The 20,121-nt window shown below is 38.5% G+C and overlaps 1 protein-coding gene across 6 annotated transcripts in view; it reads right to left on the reverse strand.

Moving 5' to 3' along the window:
- The window catches only part of WDPCP (WD repeat containing planar cell polarity effector), a 489,966-nt gene that overhangs the window by 192,783 nt on the left and 277,062 nt on the right, over nucleotides 1-20,121 (reverse strand). For all 6 annotated transcript variants that reach the window (XR_002734119.3, XM_023224126.2, XM_023224123.2 and 3 more), the window contains one exon: nucleotides 3,168-3,231. Coding sequence is in view for 5 of the 6 variants with exons in the window: in XM_023224126.2 (XP_023079894.1) it covers nucleotides 3,168-3,231 (64 nt within the window). In the remaining variant the exon portion in view is untranslated. The remainder of the gene's footprint in view (nucleotides 1-3,167; nucleotides 3,232-20,121) is intronic.

A 20,121-nucleotide genomic window follows, 5' to 3' on the forward strand; every position in this document is an offset into this window, starting at 1 on the left:
TCACTTGGACTCGGGAAGGGGAACATCACACACTGGGGCCTATCATGGGGAGGGGGGAGGGGGGAGGGATTGCATTGGGGAGTTATACCTGATATAAATGATGAATTGATGGGTGCTGACGAGTTGATGGGTGCAGCACACCAACATGGCACATGTATACATATGTAACAAACCTGCACATTATGCACATGTACCCTAGAACTTAAAGTATAATAAAAAAAAAAAAAAAAAGAAAAAGAAAATTACTATGAGGGTGCTGGACCTGAGGAAATGGACCTGAAAGAACCCACCTCTTTGTTTACTTCACACTTGTACCTGGAAGCCTTGTCTCTTTTCAGTTTATTTTCTACAGTGCAGCCTTAAATGATCATACTCTAAACAAGGAATCAGCAAACTGTGACCCACCATCCAAGTCTAACCCAAACTAATAATGGTTTTTGGAAAAAAAAAAAAATCACAGGAACAGTTTCATGTGACATCAAATTTCAGTGTCCATATATGAACTTTTATTGGAACACAGCCAAACTTATTTGTGTATGTATTGACTGTGCCTGCTTTTGCTCTATAATGGCAGAGTTAAGTAGATGCAACAGAGCCCGTATGGCTTGTAAAAAGTCTAAAATATTTACAAAACTTAACCAAGCATGGTGGCACATGTCTGTAGTCTTAGCTCCTTCGGAGGCTAAGAGAGGAGGATTGCTTGAGCCCAGGAGTTCAAGGTTATAGTGAGCTATGATCACACCACTGCATTCCAACCTAGGTGAAAAACCAAGACCCTGACTCAATCAATCAATCAGTCAGTCAATAAAGCGTGCAAGAAACAAGCCTAAACTACTTGCGAGGCCCTTTATAGGAAAAGTTTCCTAGCCAAAATACTGATAATGTCACTCTTCTGTTTAAAATGATTTAGTAACTTCTTATTGCTTTTGAGATAAATTCTAACTCTTTTATATGGAATGTAAGTCCCTTTAGTCTCTCTGCTTTCCAGCCATATCAACTTTCTTATGTTGTATGTCTTGTAACTTTTTACCACTGATAATATGCTAATGCAAAAGGACTATTTTCAGGTTAACTGATACACTTTTGTGTGATCCCATTGTGATTCATGTGTTATTATTTTTAGTCTTTTACCAACCGATAATTCAAGGGTAGAAAATCATGTATAAGTAGGAATAATCCTGTTTATTTAAAAGCTTTTAATTTCAAAAGAGGTAACATTTTTCAGTCTATAGGCTATAGACCTCTGGCTAGATGAAATTTAGATAGTAAGAATCAATCTATTAAAAAATAAATTCTTTTAGGCAATTTCTACATGGAACTTTAAATGTATATAGTAGATTCATGAGCTTAAATAGAACTTTGAGGCTTTAATGCTCTTAATATTTTGAGCTTCTTTAAAGCAGACCATGGGCTATAAATAAAGTTATGCATGAAGAGTAACAATGCAGCATTCTGAATAATGACTGTTTGCTTTTACAAATAAAAGACAGTAAAAAGACTTCTATACTTTCCTTATTTTATGTTTTCATCTTTTTTTGTGTAAAAATCCTCATAGGTTAGGGTTAGCCTATCAGTAGAAAGGCTATTGGATGAAGGTGATTTGAGCTAACCTGGATACTTTATATTGTCATTGGCTAAACTGAGACTGAAAGCTGAAACAGGTATGATTTGAGAAAAGTTTAGAAGGTGCCTTTCATGATGTTTGTAATTATTACAACATTAGAAATTACAGAACATAATACCTTGAGAGATAAATTTTACCAGGCACCAAACATTTAAATATACATCTCTTTAGTTCTTATCGTGGCTAGAAAAAAGACTGAAATTATAGACATAAAAAATAAAGAAATATGGGGAAAATCTACCATTATTGAGGTAAGTGGCAAAGGTAAAAAGGTGGAGATAAGGAAAAAAGTCAATGGGGCTGGAAAATCTAAAAAGTATAATTAATTTTCTGACACTGTGATCTCTGCAATGTATAGATTTTGATGAAAATAATAAAACCTTCCCTCAATGTAATATGCCTGCTCAGATAGACATCACAAAATGCAGATGACAAATAAAAGAATGTTCACACTTTTGAAATTAGATTTTTAATGATCAATAAAAGTATAATTAATTGAATGACAAACAATTAGAATTTAAATATCAAACTCAATCCAAAGAGAATTGATTTAATGTGATGAATCCATAATATTATCTAAAACATCAAAGCTTAATTTAAACTACAGAATGACTTCACTGTGCAAAGGATTCTGGAAAAGCACCTTCTAGAACTATTTCTTGCTTTCAAGAGGCTTTTGCTCTATTGTTTCTGTGACAGCAATGTAATTGCTATATAACAGAATATCTGAAATATCAAAGCTTAAACTATAAAATGTCTTAATTGTGCAAAAGATTCAGGCAAAAGCACCTTCTAGAACTATTTCTTCTTTCAAGAACCTTTTGCTCTGTTGTTTCTGTGAAAACAATGAAATTGCTGTCTAACAGAATGTGCTGGGAAACCAGGAAAAGTCCTTACTTTTCCTTTGTTCATTTGATCTCAATGTGGCACTGTGGTACAAGATCTTATATAACAGAGACCTGATACAGAGTATAAGGATTTGTAAGAAACTGGTCAGTTTTACTGTTCTGTAGCTAACAAATGGGAGGGCCAGAGGATATGTGAATTTAACCTCTTGGATCCACTTTGTACTACAGTTACTTAAAAAATACATGTGAGAACATTCCTACTTTGTTACTCTACACTAAAATCTAAGGGACAAACTGAGCACATTCAAGATCTGTGGGATATGTTTTGCCCTATGTCCTGGATTCTATAGCTTTTCTTCAGAGAATGGATTAGAAAGACATTTAAGATTATTAGATAGATAGGTGTCATCTCCTTGCATCAAGATACATGAGGAGAAAAGTTCAAGAATTATAAATTCTTAGAAAACATAAAACATCCATTGGAGCCAGCAAAGAAAATGTCAACAAATCAAAAGATACTAGATGGCTATTGACCAGTTTCACGAAAGCAAACCTGCAAGTCAAGATGGAATAATGCTTTCCCGCCATGGTCTAAGCCTGCAAAATGACACTAATCCTTTTTAATGGTCACAAAAGCTGACAACTTACTCAGCCTTAGAACTGAAGGCACAAAATCATCTCCGAAAATGACTCACCATAAAGAGGTCACGAGCACCAATGTCAACAGCTAGGAGAAATGCCTTTTCAAATCTCTGGTACCTACAAGGCAGAAAAAAATGTTATGTTAGTTGTGAACAAGAATATATAAAAGAAAAGAGCTGTTTATTTAACATATTTACGTGACACTGTTTTTGTCCTTCTGATTGGAAAAATATTTTCAGACAGAAGGGATCTGGCCTACTAGGATCTTCCATATGTGAAAAGTTACTACATTTAGGAGGGGCTGAGGCTCAGAGCCTGTGGAGGCCTTAAGTATAACGTTCAAGAATAAACATAACCCCAAATAGACACTGCTGACTATGATAGCTTAGAAAATATGTTGCCTCTTCTTGTTAGTATCTCCTGTATTTGCCTGAATCCCTCTCAGATATAGAAATCAAAAGGCAATTGTGTTTATTTTTGTGAATGAAGAGTGTCTTGTACTAGGAAGCTTATTGATTCATTATATATTCAGTGGAGGTGAGATATACTAAGGAAGAGGTCAGAAGATTAGCAAATTGTACTATTTGTCCATGCATTCACTGCAATTTTGCATTTGTCCCTATTTCATTGTAACTATCTGGCAATACTAATTATCCATATATATAAAAATATATATATATATTTATATTTTGAGACAGAGTCTCGCTCTGTCGCCAGGCTGGAGTGCAGTGGCGTGATCTCGGCTCACTGCAACCTCCACCTGACTGGTTCAAGCGATTGTCCTGCCTCAGCCTCCTGAGTAGCTGGGAGTAGGTGTGCACCACCATGCCCAGATAATTTTTGTATTTTTAGTAGAGATGGGGTTTCACCATGTTGGCCAGGATGGTCTCGATCTCTTGACCTCGTGATCTACCTGCCTCAGCCTCCCAAAATGCTGGGACTACAGGTGTGAGCCACTGTGCTCAGTCAATTTGACACATTTGAAGAAAGAATTGGTGAAATAAAAGTGCATAAATTATGTATAAGTCAGGAATTACACAGAATGTTGCAGAGGAAAAAAATTAAAAATATAAAGAGAGGCTAAGCAAATTAGAAAATATGAAAAGTCTAATATGACTACACAGGGAATTAAGTTAATGGTTAAGAATTTCCAGAGATGATAAATGATATGAGACAATCAACACAAAACAAACAAGGTATATCAGCCAGGAGATATAAAAAGGTATTTTAAAATATTCACATTTGTAATGGAAATGCAGAACTGAACAAAAAAAGAAAATTAGGCTGGGTGCGGTAGCTCATGCCTGTAATCCCAGCACTGTGGGAGGCTGAGATGGTTTTACCACTTGAGGCCAAAAGTTCAAGACCAGGCTAGGCAACACAGTGAAACCCCAACTCTACTAAAAATACAAAAATGAGCCAGGTGTAGTGGTGGGTGCCTGTATTCCCAGCTACTCAGGAGGCTGAGGCACAAGAATTGCTTGAACTCACGAGGCAGAGGTTGCAGTGAGCTGAGATTGTGCCACTGCATTCCAGCCTGGGCAACAGAGTGAGACTGCCAAAAAAAAAAAAAAAAAAAAAAAAGGAAAGAAAATTAAAACCTTCCAGACAAGAAAGAAATAAAAGGCATCTATTAATAAATAGGAAGAGATGAAGTCAAACTATCTCTCTTCTCAGATGATATGATTCTATACCTACAAAATCCCGTAGTCTCTGCCTAGAAAAAACTAGACTCCTAGATCTGATAAACAGCTTTGGCAAAGTTGCAGGATACAAAATTAGTGCAAAAATGAGTTGCATTTCTGTGCACCAAAAATGTCCAAGCTGAGAGTCAAATCAAGAATACAATTCCATTCACAATAGCCACAAAAAGAATAAAATCTTCAGGAATACTTTGGGAGGCTGAGGTGGGTGGATCACCTTAGGTCAGGAGTTCGAGACCAGCCTGGCCAACATGGTGAAACCCCATCTCTACTTAAAAAAAAAAATACAAAACATTAGCTGGGCATGGTGGCAGGTGCCTGTAATCCCAGCTACTTGGGAAGCTGAGGCACAAGAATCACTTGAATATGGGAGGCAGAGGTTGCAGTGAGCTGAGATCGCACCATTGCACTCCAGCCTGGGAAACAAAAGTGAAACTACAACTCAAAATTAAAAAAAAAAAAAAAAAAGGAAAAGAAAAAGAAAAGAAAACTTATATGGAACCAAAAAAAACCTGAATACCCAAAGCAATTCTAAACAAAAAGAACAAAGTTGGAGGCATCAGGTTATGCACTTCAAACTCCTACAAAGCTACAGTAAACAAAACAGCATGGTACTGGTACAAAAACAGACACATAAACCAATGGAACAGATTAGAGAATATTGGGGGGAAAACCCCACCCTTGATATTTATTGTGGGCTCTTTTCTATTCCCTAAGCATCTTGGCTGGTTTGATAAATAAAGGGAAAGAGTACAAGAGAGAGAAATTTTAAAGCTGGGTGTCCGGGAGAGACATCACACATCAGCAGGTTCCATGATGCTTCCTGAGCCGTAAAACCAGCAAGTTTTTATTAGCGATTTTCAAAAGGGGAGGGAGTGCACAAATAGGGTGTGGGTCACAGAGATCACATACTTCACAAGGTAATAAAATATCACAAAGCAGGGCGAGATCCCAGGACCACCAGATGGGGCGAAATTAAAATTGCTAATGAAGTTTCAGGCACGCGTTGTCATTGATAACATCTTATCAGGAAACAAGGTTTGAGAGCAGACAACCTGACTGACCAAATAGGCGGGAATTTCCTCGTCCTAGTAAGCCTGGAAGCGCTACAGGAGACCAGGACTTATTTCATCCCTTTGGCTTTGACCGTAAAAGGCGGCTGCCTTAAGGGGGCCATCTATAGACCTACCCTCAGGGTGCATTCTCTTTCTCAGGGATGATCCTTGCTGAGAAAAAGAATTCAGTGATACTTCTCCTATTTGCCTTTGAAACAAGAGAAATATGGCTCTGTTCCGTCCAGCTCACCAGCAGTCAGAAGTCTTGTATCTCTTGTTCCCTAAACATTGCTGTTATCCTGTTCTTTTTTCAAGATGCCCAGATTTCATATCGTTCAAACACACATGCTTTACAAACAACTTGTGCAGTTAACACAATCATCACAGGGTCCTGAGGTGACATATATCCTCCTCAGCTTACAAAGAAGATGACGGGATTAAGAGATTAAAGTAAAGACAGGCATAGGAAATCACAAGGGTATTGATTGGTGAAGTGATAAGTGTCCACGAAATGTTCACAATTTATGTTCAGAGATTGCAGTAAAGACAGGCGTCAGAAATTATAAAAGTATTCATTTGGGGAACTAATAAATGTCCATGAAATCTTCACAATTTAAGTTCTTCTGCTGCAGCTTTAGCCGGTCCCTCCATTCGGAGTCCCCGACTTCCTGCAACAAGAGAACTTAGAAATAAAGCCAAACACCTGCAACCAACCATCTGATCTTTGAAGAGATAGACAATAGCAGTAATGGGGAAATGACTTCCTATTTAATAAATGATACTGGAATAACTGGACAGTCATATACAGAAGATTTAAACTAGACCCCTTCCTTTCACTGTATACAAAAATCAACTCAAGATGAATTACAGACTTAAATGTAAAATCTAAAACTATAAAAACCTTAGAAGAAAACCTAGGAAATATCATTATGGACATAGGCCCTGGCAAAGATGTCATGACACAGACTCCACAAGCAACTGCAACAAAAACAAAAAACTGACAAATAGGAAGACCAATTAAACTAAAAAGCTTCTGCATAGCAAAAGAAACTATCAAAAAAGTAAACAGAGAACCTACAGAATGTAAGAAAATAATCAAACTGTGCATTTGGCAAAGGTCTAATATCCAGAATCTATAAAGAATCTAAACAAATTAACAGGCAAAAAACTTAAAATCCCATTAAAAAATGGGGAAAGGATATGAACAGACACTTCTCAAAATAAATCAAACACTCAGCCAACAAGCATATGGAAAAATCCTCAGCTTCACTAATCATTAGAGAAATGTGAATCAAAACCACAATGAGATACCATCTCATACCAGTCAGAATAGCTATTATTAAAAAGTCAAAAAACAACAGATGCTGGCAAGGGTGCAGAGAAAAGGGAACACTTATACACTGCTGGTGGCAATGTAAATTAGTTCAGCCACTGTGGAAAGAAGTTTGGAGATTTCTCAAAGAACTTAAAACAGTACTGCTATTCAACCCAGCAATCCCATTACTGGGTACATACCCAAAGGAATATAAATTGTTCTAACATAAAGATATGTGATGTGTATGTTCATCACAGCACTATTCACAGTAGGAAAGACACGGAATCAACCTAGATGCCCACCAATGGTTGACAGGATAAAGAAAATGTGGCATATATACACCATGGAATACTATGCAGTCATATAAAAGAAAGAGATTATGTCCTTTGCAGCAACATGGATGGAGTTGGTGGCCACTATCCTAAGAGAATTAATGCAGGAACAAAAGTCCAAATACCACATGTTGTCTCTTATAAGTGGGAGCTAAACACTGAGTACACAGGGACACAAAGAAGGGAACAGCAGATACCAGGGCCTACTTGAGGCTGGAGTGTGGGAGGAGGGTGAATTAAAAAAGTACCTATCAAATACTGTGCTCATCTGTAGCACAGTTATCCTGGGTGATGAAATAAGCTGTACAGCAGACCCCCATGACATGCAATTTACCCTTGTGACAAACCGGCTGATGTACCCTTGAACCTAAAAGTGCAAAAAAAAAAAAAAAAAATAATAATAATATATACATAAAGTTTAAAAAAAGAAAAAGTTTAAAAAAAAAAAGAGAGAAGACATATCATCTATAAAGGAACTACAAATACTGACCCGAGACTTCTCATTGGCAACAATGGGAGGTAGAAGACAGTGAGAAAATATCTTCAAATTATGGAGGAAAAATAAGCATCAAATCTCTGAGCAGAGACTCCTCCAATTTGTCAATTTTTGTTTTTGTTGCAATTGCTTGTGGGGTCTTTGTCATGACGTCTTTGCCAGAGCCTATGTCCAGAACAATATTTCCTAGGTTTTCTTCTGAGAGATTTATAGTTTTAGGTTTTACATTTAAGTCTCTAATTCATCGTGAGTTAATTTTTGTATACAGTGAAAGGAAGGGGCCTAGTTTCAATCTTCTGTGCATACAAAAATTCTAAACTTGAATGTACTTAATAAAATACACTCGAAAATCTATAAAGCAAAACATGAATAGAATTAAAACAAATGATCAGCCTACCATCACTGTGTGAGACTTTAAGGGTTATCTCTAAATTTTTGCTAGTCTCAGCAATGAGAAAATTAGAAAGAAATAGGAGACTGAACATAATTACAAAGTTATATTTATTGAATACACAGGACTTAAATCAAAGAACCTTAAATCTTTTTTTTCTTTTTTTTTTTTTTTGAGACGGAGTCTTGCTCTGTTGCCCAGGCTGGAGTGCAGTGGCATGATCTCAGATCACTGCAAACTCTGCCTCCCGTGATCACGCGGTTCTCCTGCCTCAGCTTCCCGAATCGCTGGGGCTATAGGCACCCGCCACCACACCTGGCTATTATTTTGTATTTTTAGTAGAGACAGGGTTTCACCATGTTAGCCAGGATGGTCTTGATCTCCTGACCTCATGATTCACCCGCCTCGGCCTCGCAAAGTGCTGGGATTACAGGTGTAAGCCACCACGCTCAGCCCAGAGAACCTTAAATCAGAGAATACACATTCTTCTCAAGCCCAAATGGGATATCTACAAGATTATATTATGTAGTAAGTAAAAAAGCATGTCTCAATATATTTTAAAGATTATAATTAATCCATCAACAATGCAATTAAGTTTGACAAAAAGGCAATATATTCATATGTACTTAGAAATGAAGTCATTAGTCAAAGAAATAATAGAAATTTTAAAATACTTAAATAAATGCTAATACTATAAAAAACACTTGAGCAAATGAGGCATTTGAAGGGAAATCTATAGCCTTAAGTGCTTGTGTTGAAAATAAGATTAAAAATTGATAAACTAAATATCCAACTTAATAATTTAGAAAAATAGCAGAATAATCTCAAGAAGGCAGTGGAATAACATGTTTGAAGTACTGAAAGGAAGAAACACACACAAAATTTTGTATGCAGCCAAGACTTACAAATGAAGGTATAATAAAGATATTTTCAGGAAGAAACTAAGAAAATTTATCACAAGTAGAATTACACCATAAGAAAGACTAGAAAAAGTTCTTTAGGCTAAAATAAATGCCAAATGGAAATGCAGATCTCCAAGAAAGAATGAAAAGTAGGAGAAATGGTAAATACCTGGGCAAATATAAGGAACTCCATTACATTTATTTAATATACACTTGTCTCCTGAAAGCAAAACTTATAACATTTTGTGAGGGTTATAACATGTAGGTAATGTATATGGCAACAGTAGCATACAGGATGGGGTAAGGTGGGTAAATGAACCGATTCAGTTCATTTCAAGATTTCTACATTTTACATGAAGTGGACTATGTGAAGATTTCTACCTTTTAATTCTAAGTGGACTGTAGAACAGTAAGGATATAAATGTAACCCTTACAGCAACCATTAAAAAAGCAGTACAAGTAGGTATGACTAAAAAAGCAAATAAATAAAAAATCTGGAAAATATTCAAATAATCCAAAGGAGGAAGGAAAGGAGGAGTGAAGAAACAAAAATTAGTAAAAATTAGTACAAACAGAAAGCAAAATGGCAGACTGAATTCCAGCTACATCCATAATTACATTAAATGTTAATGAACTTAACATTCCAATCAAGAGACAAAGACTGTCACAAAAGAGCAAGCATCAAATATATGCTGCTTGTAAGAAATCCACTATAAATATACAAACACAGATAGTTTGAAAGTACATAAATAGAAAAGTATAAACATGAAAAGGCTAGAATGGCTATAACTATGACATAATATAATTTAAAAAACAGTATTAAAGGAGAGACATTTTATAATGATAAAAACACCAGTTCATCAGGAAGACCTAACAATCATGAGTGTGAATGTCTTAAATATATGAAACAAAAAAAGGTAACAGAATTAAAGAAGACAATTATATTACCAGTTGCTTTTAGCACTCCTCAATCAGCAAGTTAAACAAATGGAAAGTAAAACAAATAAAGACATAGATGACCTCTATCTTCATGTAACTGATATTATAGAACACTATCAGTCTGAAGTACCGAAAAGCATGTCTCTATTATCAGAGTGTATATATATGTATATATATACTTTGTGTGTGTATAGATAAACTCAGAGTGTGTGTGTGTGTGTGTGTGTGTGTGTGTGTGTATCCATCTACATGAGAGCTCCTTATCGATTCTGCTACTTTGCTCATTTATTTCTTCATTTTGGTCTCTTTGACCAGTCTTAGACTGAAAATGTTATGTGCAAATTAACTACTGGTTTGCTTTTGTCTGTTTCTTCTGATATCTCCTACAATTTCTGCTTTATGAAGATTCCTATCATTTTATTTGGTACACAGATATAACTTTTATTGTTATGAAAGGTAGCCCACAGGCCAGGTGCGGTGGCTCAAGCCTGTAATCTCAGCACTTTGGGAGGCCCAGACGGGAGGTCAGGAGATGGAGACCATCCTGGCTAACATGGTGAAACCCCATCTCTACTAAAAAATACAAAAAACTAGCCGGGGACATGGCGGGCACCTGTAGTCCCAGCTACTCAGGAGGCTGAGGCAGGAGAATGGCGTAAACCCGGGAGGCAGAGCTTGCAGTGAGCTGAGATCCGGCCACTGCACTCCAGCCTGGGTGACAGAGCAAGACTCCGTCTCCAAAAAAAAAAAAAAAAAAAGAAACGTAGCCCACAGCATTGTAGAGTGACTTCTTTGTTCTGTTTAATAGCCTGTGGCATAATTCTGTCTTGTTATTCAGTATATAACAATCCCTGCTTAGTTTGTATTTTTTACCACGTGGCAACTTTGCTTTACTTTGTAAAATATTATTTTGGTTTCATATTTGTTTTGTATTTAGGAATGTTTACATTTTTATAAACTCAAATATGTGTAATTATTGTAATTCTCTTGAGCTCCCTTTTCTTTTTGTCTTCTTTTTACATATCACTTAGACATTATTGACACAAAAAGCTGTACATATTTAATGTATACAATTTGATTCATTTGGAGGGAAGTAGACACCACTAAAGCTATTACTGAGAGGTGAAGCCAGCTGGGCTTCTGGGTCGGGTGGGGACTTGGAGAACTTTCCTGTCCCCACCCGACCTGTCCCCACCTTTCTCTCCTTGGAGAACTAAAGGACTGGAAATGCACCAATCAGCCCTATAGGACCAGCTAATCGGGTAGGGCTAAAGGTTTTTAAACACACCAATCAGCACTCTGCCAAAACGGACCAATCAGTTCTCTGTAGAATGGACCAATCAGCAGGATGTAGGTGGGGCCAGATAAGGGAATAAAAGCAGGCCACCGGAGCCAGCAGCAGCAACTCCCTGCAGTCCCCTTCAGTGGTGTGGAAGCTTTATTCTTTTGCTCTTGGCAATAAATCCTGCTGCTGCTGCTGCTCACTCTTTGGGTCGCATCACCTTTATGAGCTGTAACACTCACCACAAAGGTCTGCGGCTTCACTCCTGAAGTCAGCAAGACCATGAACCCAGCAGGAGGAATGAACAACTCCGGATGCCTCGCCTTTAAGAGCTGTAATACTCACGGCAAAGGTCTGTGGCTTCACAATTGAAGTCAGCGAGACCACAAACCCACTAGAAGGAAGAAAGTCCAGACACATCCAAACATCACAAGGAACAAACTCTGGACACACCATCTTTAAGAACTTAACACTTACTGCAGGGGTCCGCGGCTTCATTCTTGAAGTCAATGAGACCAAGAAACCACCAATTCTGGACACATTACTACACTCAATGCCATAAACATATCTATCACTTTCAAAAATTTCCTCTTACTCTGTTTTTAAATATTTACTTTTTCTTTTTGACACAGGGTCTCACTCTGTAACCCAGGCAGGAGTACAGTGGTGCAATCATGGCTCACTACAGCCTGAACCTCCCAGGCTCAGGTGACTCTCCCACCTCAGCCTCATAAGTAGACTGGGGCTACAGGTACGTACCACCATGCCTGGCCGAATTTTTGTATTTTTTGTAGAGAGGGGGTTTCAACATGTTTCCAGGCTGGTCTCGAACTCCTGCGTCAAGCCATCTGCTGGTCTTGGCCTCCCAAACTGCTACAGGCATGAGCTATCATGCCTGGCCCCCTTAACTTGTTTACTTTTGTGATAAGAACACTTAAGATGTACCCTATTAGCAAATTTTTAAGTATACAGTACAGTATTTGTTCCTGGCTTATTTTACTCAGCAAAATGTGCTCTGGGTTCATTCATGTTGTAATTTTCTTTACTTTATAAGGCAAAATGATATTGTAGTTATGTAAATACCACACTTTTTTTTTTGCAAGTAAATAGCTTTTATTGATTGTACTGCAATATAAGTGAATGATACAGATGATATTAATAGAATTTTGTAAGTATTTGAATTCTATTTAATTCTGCTAAGAATTAGAGATTGACTGATCCTCACAGAACTTCCCAATTTGCCTTGTAAATGAAGTTGGTACTGTGAATTTTATTATTCTGGTTTTGGATATCAATGTTTCTCAATTTTTTTCATTATTACCCTTCAACCAAAGGTCTTTTTGTTTTTAAAAATTTTAAACGTGAAATATCCAAATTTTTCCAGGGCTGACTGAATTTTCTTTGTATCCTTTGCCTAACAACTCTCCTTTTCCAGAATGCCTAATTTTCCTAACTTTCTGGTAACCACCATCCTATTCTGTATCACTGTGAGTGCAACTTTTTTTCATGACACATATAAGTAAAATCATGCAGTTTTTTGTGTCTGGCTTATTCACTTAAAAATGTCCTCCAGGTTCATTCACATTGTTGTAAATAGCAGGATTTCCCTCTTTTTAAAGGCTGAATAATATTCCATGATATAGATATTTATCTCATTTCTTTATCCATTCAACTTTTGAGGGAAAACTAGGTTGTTTCCGTATCTCGACTGTTGTGAATAATGCTGCAGTAAGCATGAGTATAGATGTCTCTTCAAGACAGTGATTTCATTTCCTTTAGACATATACCTAGAAGTAGGATTTCTGGAACATATGATAGTTTTAGTTTTATTTTATTTTTTATTAAAATTTATGTTCTAGGGTACATGTGCACAACGTGCAGGTATCTTACATACGTATACATGTGCCATGTAGGTGTGCTCCACCCATTAACTCATCATTTACATTACGTATATCTCCTAATGCTAACCCTCCCCACTCCCCCAACCCAACAACAGGCCCCGGTGTGTGATGTTCCCCATCCTGTGGCAAGTGTTCTCATTGTTCAATTCCGACCTATGAATGAGAACATGTGATGTTTGGTTTTCTGTTCTTGTGATAGTTTGCTGAGAATGATGGTTTCCAGCTTCATCCATGTCCCTACAAAGGACACAAACTCATTCCTTTTTTATGGCTGCATAGTATTCCATAGTGTATATGTGCCACATTTTCTTTTATTTTTCTTTTATTTTTCTTTTTTTATTTTTATTTTTTATTATACTTTAAGTTCTAGGATACATGTGGATAGCGTGCAGGTTTGTTACATATGTATACTTGTGCCATGTTGGTGTGCTGCACCCATCAACTCGTCAGCACCCATCAATTCATCATTTATATCAGGTATAACTCCCAATGCAATCCCTCCCCTCTTCCCCCTCCGCATGATAGGCCCCAGTGTGTGATGTTCCCCTTCCTGAGTCCAAGTGATCTCATTGTTCAGTTCCCACCTATGAGTGAGAACATGTGGTGTTTGGTTTTCTGCTCTTGTGATAGTTTGCTAAGAATGATGGTTTCCAGCTGCATCCATGTCCCTACAAAGGACGCAAACTCATCCTTTTTTATGGCTGCATAGTATTCCATGGTGTATATGTGCCACATTTTCTTAATCCAGTCTGTCATTGATGGACATTTGGGTTGGTTCCAAGTCTTTGCTATTGTGAATAGTGCCACAGTAAACATACGTGTTTCCGTGTCTTTATAGCAGCATGATTTATAATCCTTTAGGTATATACCCAGTAATGGGATGGCTGGGTCAAATGGTATTTCTAGTTCTAGATCCTTGAGGAATCGCCACACTCTCTTGCACAATGGTTGAACTAGTTTACGGTCTCACCAACAGTGTAAAAGTGTTCCTATTTCTCCACATCCTCTCCAGTACCTGTTGTTTCCTGACTTTTTAATGACTGCCATTCTAACTAGTATGAGATGGTATCTCATTGTGGTTTTGATTTGCATTTCTCTGATGGTTAGTGGTGATGAGCATTTTTTCATGTGTCTGTTGGCGGCATAAATGTCTTGTTTTGAGAAGTGTCTGTTCATATCCTTTGCATACTTTTTCATGGGGTTTTTTTCTTATAAATTTGTTTGAGTTCTTTGTAGGTTCTGGATATTAGCCCTTTGTCTGATGAGTAGATTGCAAACATTTTCTCTCATTGTGTCGGTTGCCTGTTCACTCTGATGGTAGTTTCTTTTGCTGTCCAAGAGCTCTTTAGTTTAATTAGATCCCATTTGTCAATTTTGGTTTTTGTTGCCATTGCTTTTGGTGTTTCAGACATGAAGCCCTTGCCCATGCCTATGTCCTGAATGATATTGCCTAGGTTTTCTTCTAGGGTTTTTATGGTTTAAGGTCTAACATTTAAGTCTCTAATCCATCTTGAATTAATTTTTATATAAGGTCTAAGGAAGGGATCCAGTTTCAGCTTACTACTTATGGCTAGCCAGTTTTCCCAGAACCATTTCTTAAATAGGGAATCCTTTCCCCATTTCTTGGTTTTGTCAGGTTTGTCAAAGATCAGATGGTTGTAGATGTGTGGTATTATTTCTGAGGGCTCTGTTCTGTTCCATTGGTCTGTATCTCTGTTTTGGTACCAGCACCATGCTGTTTTGGTTACTGTAGCCTTGCAGTATAGCTTGAAGTCAGGTAGCATGATGCCTGTAGCTTTGTAAATTTGGCATAGGATTGTCTTAGCAGTGCAGGCTCTTTTTTGGTTCCATATGTACTTTAAAGTAGTTTTTTCCAATTCTGTGAAGATAGTCATTGGTAGCTTGATGGAGATGGCACTGAATCAATAAATTACCCTGGGCAGTATGGCCATTTTCACGACATTGATTCTTCCTATCCATGAGCGTGGAATGTTCTTCCATTTGTTTGTGTCCTCTTTCATTTCACTGAGCAGTGGTTTGTAGTTCTCCTTGAAGAGGTCCTTCACATCCCTTATAAGTTGTATTCCTAGATATTTTATTCTCTTTGAAGCAACTATGAATGGGAGTTCATTCATGATTTGGCTCTCTGTTTGTCTGTTATTGGTGTATAAGAATGCTTGTGATTTTCACACATTGATTTTGTATCCTGAGACATTGCAGAAGTTGCTTATCAGCTTAAGGAGATTTGGGGCTGAGACAGTGGGGTTTTCTAAACATACAATCATATCATCTACAAACAGGGACAATTTGACTTCCTCTTTTCCTAACTGAATACCCTTTATTTCTTTCTCTTGCCTGACTGCCATGGCAAGAACTTCCAACACTATGTTGAATGGAGTGGTCAGAGAAGGCATCCCTGTCTTGTGCCAGTTTTCAAGGGGAATGCTTCCAGTTTTTGCCCATTCAGTATGATATTGGCTGTGGGTGTGTCATAAATAGCTCTTATTATTTTGAGATACGTTCCATCAATACCAAATTTATTGAGAGTTTTTAGCGTGAAGGGCTGCTGAATTTTGTCAAAGGCCTTTTCTGCATCTATTAAGATAATCATGTGGTTTTTGTCTTTGATTCTGTTTATATGCTGGATTATGTTTATTGATTTGCATATATTGAACCAGCCTTGCATCCCAGGGATGAAGCCCACTTGATCATGGTGGATAAGCTTTTTGATGTGCTGCTGGATTCGGTTTGCCAGTATTTTATTGAGGATTTTTGCATCGATGTTCATCAGGGATATTGGTCTAAAATTCTCTTTTTTTGTTGTGTCTCTGCCAGGTTTTGGTATCAGGATGATGTTGGCCTCATCAAATGAGTTAGGGAAGATTCCTTGTTTTTCTATTAATTGGAATAGTTTCAGAAGGAATGGTACCAGCTCCTATTTGTACCTCTGGTAGAATTCGGTTGTGAATCCATGTGGTCCTGGACTTTTTTGGTTGGTAGGGTATTAATTTTTGCCTCAATTTCAGAACTTGTTATTGGTCTATTCAGGGATTCAACATCTTCCTTGTTTAGTCTTGGGAGAGTGTATGTGTCCAGGAATTTATCCATTTCTTCTAGGTTTTCTAGTTTATTTGCGTAGAGGTGTTTATAGTACTCTCTGATGGTAGCTTGTGTTTCTGTGGGGTCGGTGGTGATATCCCCTTTATGATTTTTTATTGCATCTATTTGATTCTTCTCTGTTTTCTTCTTAGTCTTGCTAGTGGTCTATCAATTTTGTCGATCTTCTCAAAAATCCAGCTCCTGGATTCATGGATTTTTTTGAAGGGATTTTTGTGTCTGTATCTCCTTCAGTCCTGCTCTGATATTAGTTATTTCTTGCCTTCTGCTAGCTTTTGAATGTGTTTGCTCTTGCTTGTCTAGTTCTTTTAATTGTGATGTTAGGGTGTCAGTTTTAGATCTTTCCTGCTTTCTCTTGCGGGCATTTAGTGCTATAAATTTCCCTCTACACACTGCTTTAAATGTGTCCCAGAGATTCTGGTATGTTGTATCGTTGTTCTCACTGGCTTCAAAGAACATCTTTATTTCTGCCTTCATTTCGTTATGTACCCAGTAGTCATTCAGGAGCAGGTTGTTCAGTTTCCATGTAGTTGAGTGGTTTTGAGTGATTTTCTTAATCCTGAGTTCTAGTCTGATGGCACTGTGGTCTGAGAGACAGTTTGTTATCATTTCTGTTCTTTTACATTTGCTGAGGAGTGCTTTACTTCCAGCTGTGTGGTCAGTTTTGGAATAAGTGCGATGTGGTGCTGAGAAGAATGTATATTCTGTTGATTTGGGGTGGAGAGTTCTGTAGATGTGTATTAGGTCCACTTGGTGCAGAGTTGAGTTCAATTCCTGGATATCCTTGTTAACTTTCTGTCTCATGGCTCTGTCTAATGTTGACAGTGGGGTGTTAAAGTCTCCCATTATTATTGTGTGGGAGACTAAGTCTCTTTGTAGGTCTCTAAGGACTTGCTTTATGAATCTGGGTGCTCCTGTATTGGGTGCATATATATGTAGGATAGTTAGCTCTTGTTGCATCGATCCCTTTACCATTATGTAATAGCCTTCTTTGTCTCTTTTGATCTTTGTTGGTTTAAATTCTGTTTTATCAGAGACTAGGATAGCAACCCCTGCCTTTTTTGGTTTTCCATTTGCTTTTTAGATCTGCCTCCATCCCTTTATTTTGAGCCTATGTGTGTCTCTTCACGTGAGATGGGTCTCCTGAATACAGCAAACTGATAGGTCTTGACTCTATCCATTTTTCCAGTCTGTGTCTTTTAATTAGAGCATTTAGCCCGTTTACATTTAAGGTTAATATTGTTATGTATGAACTTGATCCTGTCATTATGATGTTAGCTGGTTATTTTGCTCGTTAGCTGATGCAGTTTCTTCCTAGTATCGAAGGTCTTTACATTTTGGCATGTTTTTTCATTGGCTGGTACCGGTTTTTCCTTTCCATGTTTAGGGCTTCCTTCAGGAGCCTGTGTAGGGCAGGTCTGGTGGTGACAAAATCTCTCAGCATTTGTTTGTATAGGATTTTATTTCTCCTTCACTTATGAAACTTAGTTTGGTTGGATATGAAATTCTGGGTTTAAAATTCTTTTCTTTAAGAATGTTGAATATTGGCGCCCACTCTTCTGGCTTGTAGAGTTTCTGCAGGGAGATCTGCTGTTAGTCTGATGGGCTTCCCTTTGTGGGTAACCCATCTTTTCTCTCTGGCTGCCCTTAACATTTTTTCCTTTGTTTCAACTTTGGTGAATCTGACAATTACGTGTCTTGGAGTTGCTCTTCTCAAGGAGTATCTTTGTGGCATTCTCTGTGTTTCCTGAATTTGAATGTTGGCCTTCCTTGCTAGGTTGGGGAAGTCCTCCTGGATAATATCCTGCAGAGTGTTTTCCAACGTGGTTCCATTCTCCCTGTCACTTTCAGGTACACCAATTAGACATAGATTTGGTCTTTTCACATAGTCCCAAATTTCCTGGAGGCTTTGTTCATTTCTTTTTACTCTAAACTTCTCTTCCCACTTCATTTCATTCATTTGATCTTCAGTCCCTGATATCCGTTCTTCCAGTTGATCGAGTCGGTTACTGAAGCTTGTGCATTTGTCACGTAGTTCTCGTGTCATGGTTTTCAGCTCTATCATGTCATTTAAGGACTTCTCTACATTGGTTATTCTATTTAGCCATTCATCCAGTCTTTTCTCAAGGTTTTTAGCTTCTTTGTGATGGGTTCGAACTTCCTCCTTTAGCTCGGAGAAGTTTGATCGTCTGAAACCTCCTCTCAACTTGTCGAAGTCATTCTCCATCCAGCCTTGTCCCATTGCTGGCAAGGTGCTGCATTCCTTTGAGCAGGAGAGGCACTCTGATTTTTAGAATTTTCAGCTTTTCTGCACTGCTTTTTCCCCATCTTTGTGGTTTTATCTACCTTTTGTCTTTGATGATGGTGACGTACTGATGGGGTTTCAGTGTGGGTGTCCTTTCTGTTTGTTAGTTTTCCTTCTAACAGTCAGGACCCTCAGCTGCAGGTCTGTTGCAGTTTGCTCGAGGTCCACTCCAGACCCTGTCTGCCTTGGTATCAGCAGCGGAGGCTCCAGAAGAGTGGATACTGCTCAACAGCAAATGTTGCTGCCTCATTGTTCCTCTGGAAGCTTCGTCTCAGAGGGGTACCCGGCTGTGTGAGGTGTCAGTCTGCCTGTAGTGGGGGATGTCTCCCAGTTAGGCTACTCGGGAGTCACGGACCCACTTAAGCAGGCAGTCTGTCAGTTCTTAGATCTCAAACTCCATGCTGGGAGAACCACTACTCTCTTCAAAGCTGTCTGACAGGGACATTTAAATCTGCAGAGGTTTCTGCTGCCTTTTGTTTGGGTATGCCCTGTCCCCAGAAGTGGAGTCTACAGAGAGAGGCAGGCCTCCTTGAGCTGCAGTGAGCTCCACCCAGTTTGAGCTTCCCGACTGCTTTGTTTACCTACTCAAGCCTCAGCAATGGCAGGCACCTTTACCTGAGCCTCGCTGCTGCCTTGCTGTCAGATCTCAGACTGCTGTGCTAGTAATGAGGGAGGCTCCGTGGGCATGGGACCCTCCGAGCCAGACACGGGATATAATCTCCTGGTGTGCCATTTGCTAAGACCTTTGGTAAAGCACAGTATTGGGGTGGGAATGACCCGATTTTCCAGGTGTTGTGTGTCGCGGTTTCCCTTGGCTAGGAAAGGGAATTCCCTTCCTCCTCGTGCTTCCTGGGTGAGGCGATGCCTCACCCTGCTTCAGCGGTCGCCGGGTGGGCTGCATCCACTGTCCTGCACCCACTGTCTGACATGTCCCAGTGAGATGAACCCAGTACCTCAGTTGGAAATGCAGAAATCACCCATCTTCTGTGTCGCTCAGGATGAGAGCTGGAGGCTGGAACTGTTCCTATTCAGCCATCTTGGTACCGCTCAATAGTTTTATTTTTAATATTTTGAGAAACCTTTATACTCTTTTCCACAGGGGTATACCAGCTTACATTCTCACCAAGTGGTGTCCTTTTATGTACATTCTTGCCAGCCAGTTGTTACCTTTTGACTTTTTGGTAAGGAGGTATCATAACAGATATAAGGTGTTATCTCTTTGTGCTTTGATTTTCTTTTCCCTGATGATTAGTAATGTCAAGTATCTTT

This window comes from Piliocolobus tephrosceles, chromosome 15, assembly GCF_002776525.5.
Source record: "Piliocolobus tephrosceles isolate RC106 chromosome 15, ASM277652v3, whole genome shotgun sequence".
In the NCBI taxonomy this organism is placed as follows: Eukaryota; Metazoa; Chordata; class Mammalia; order Primates; family Cercopithecidae; genus Piliocolobus; species Piliocolobus tephrosceles.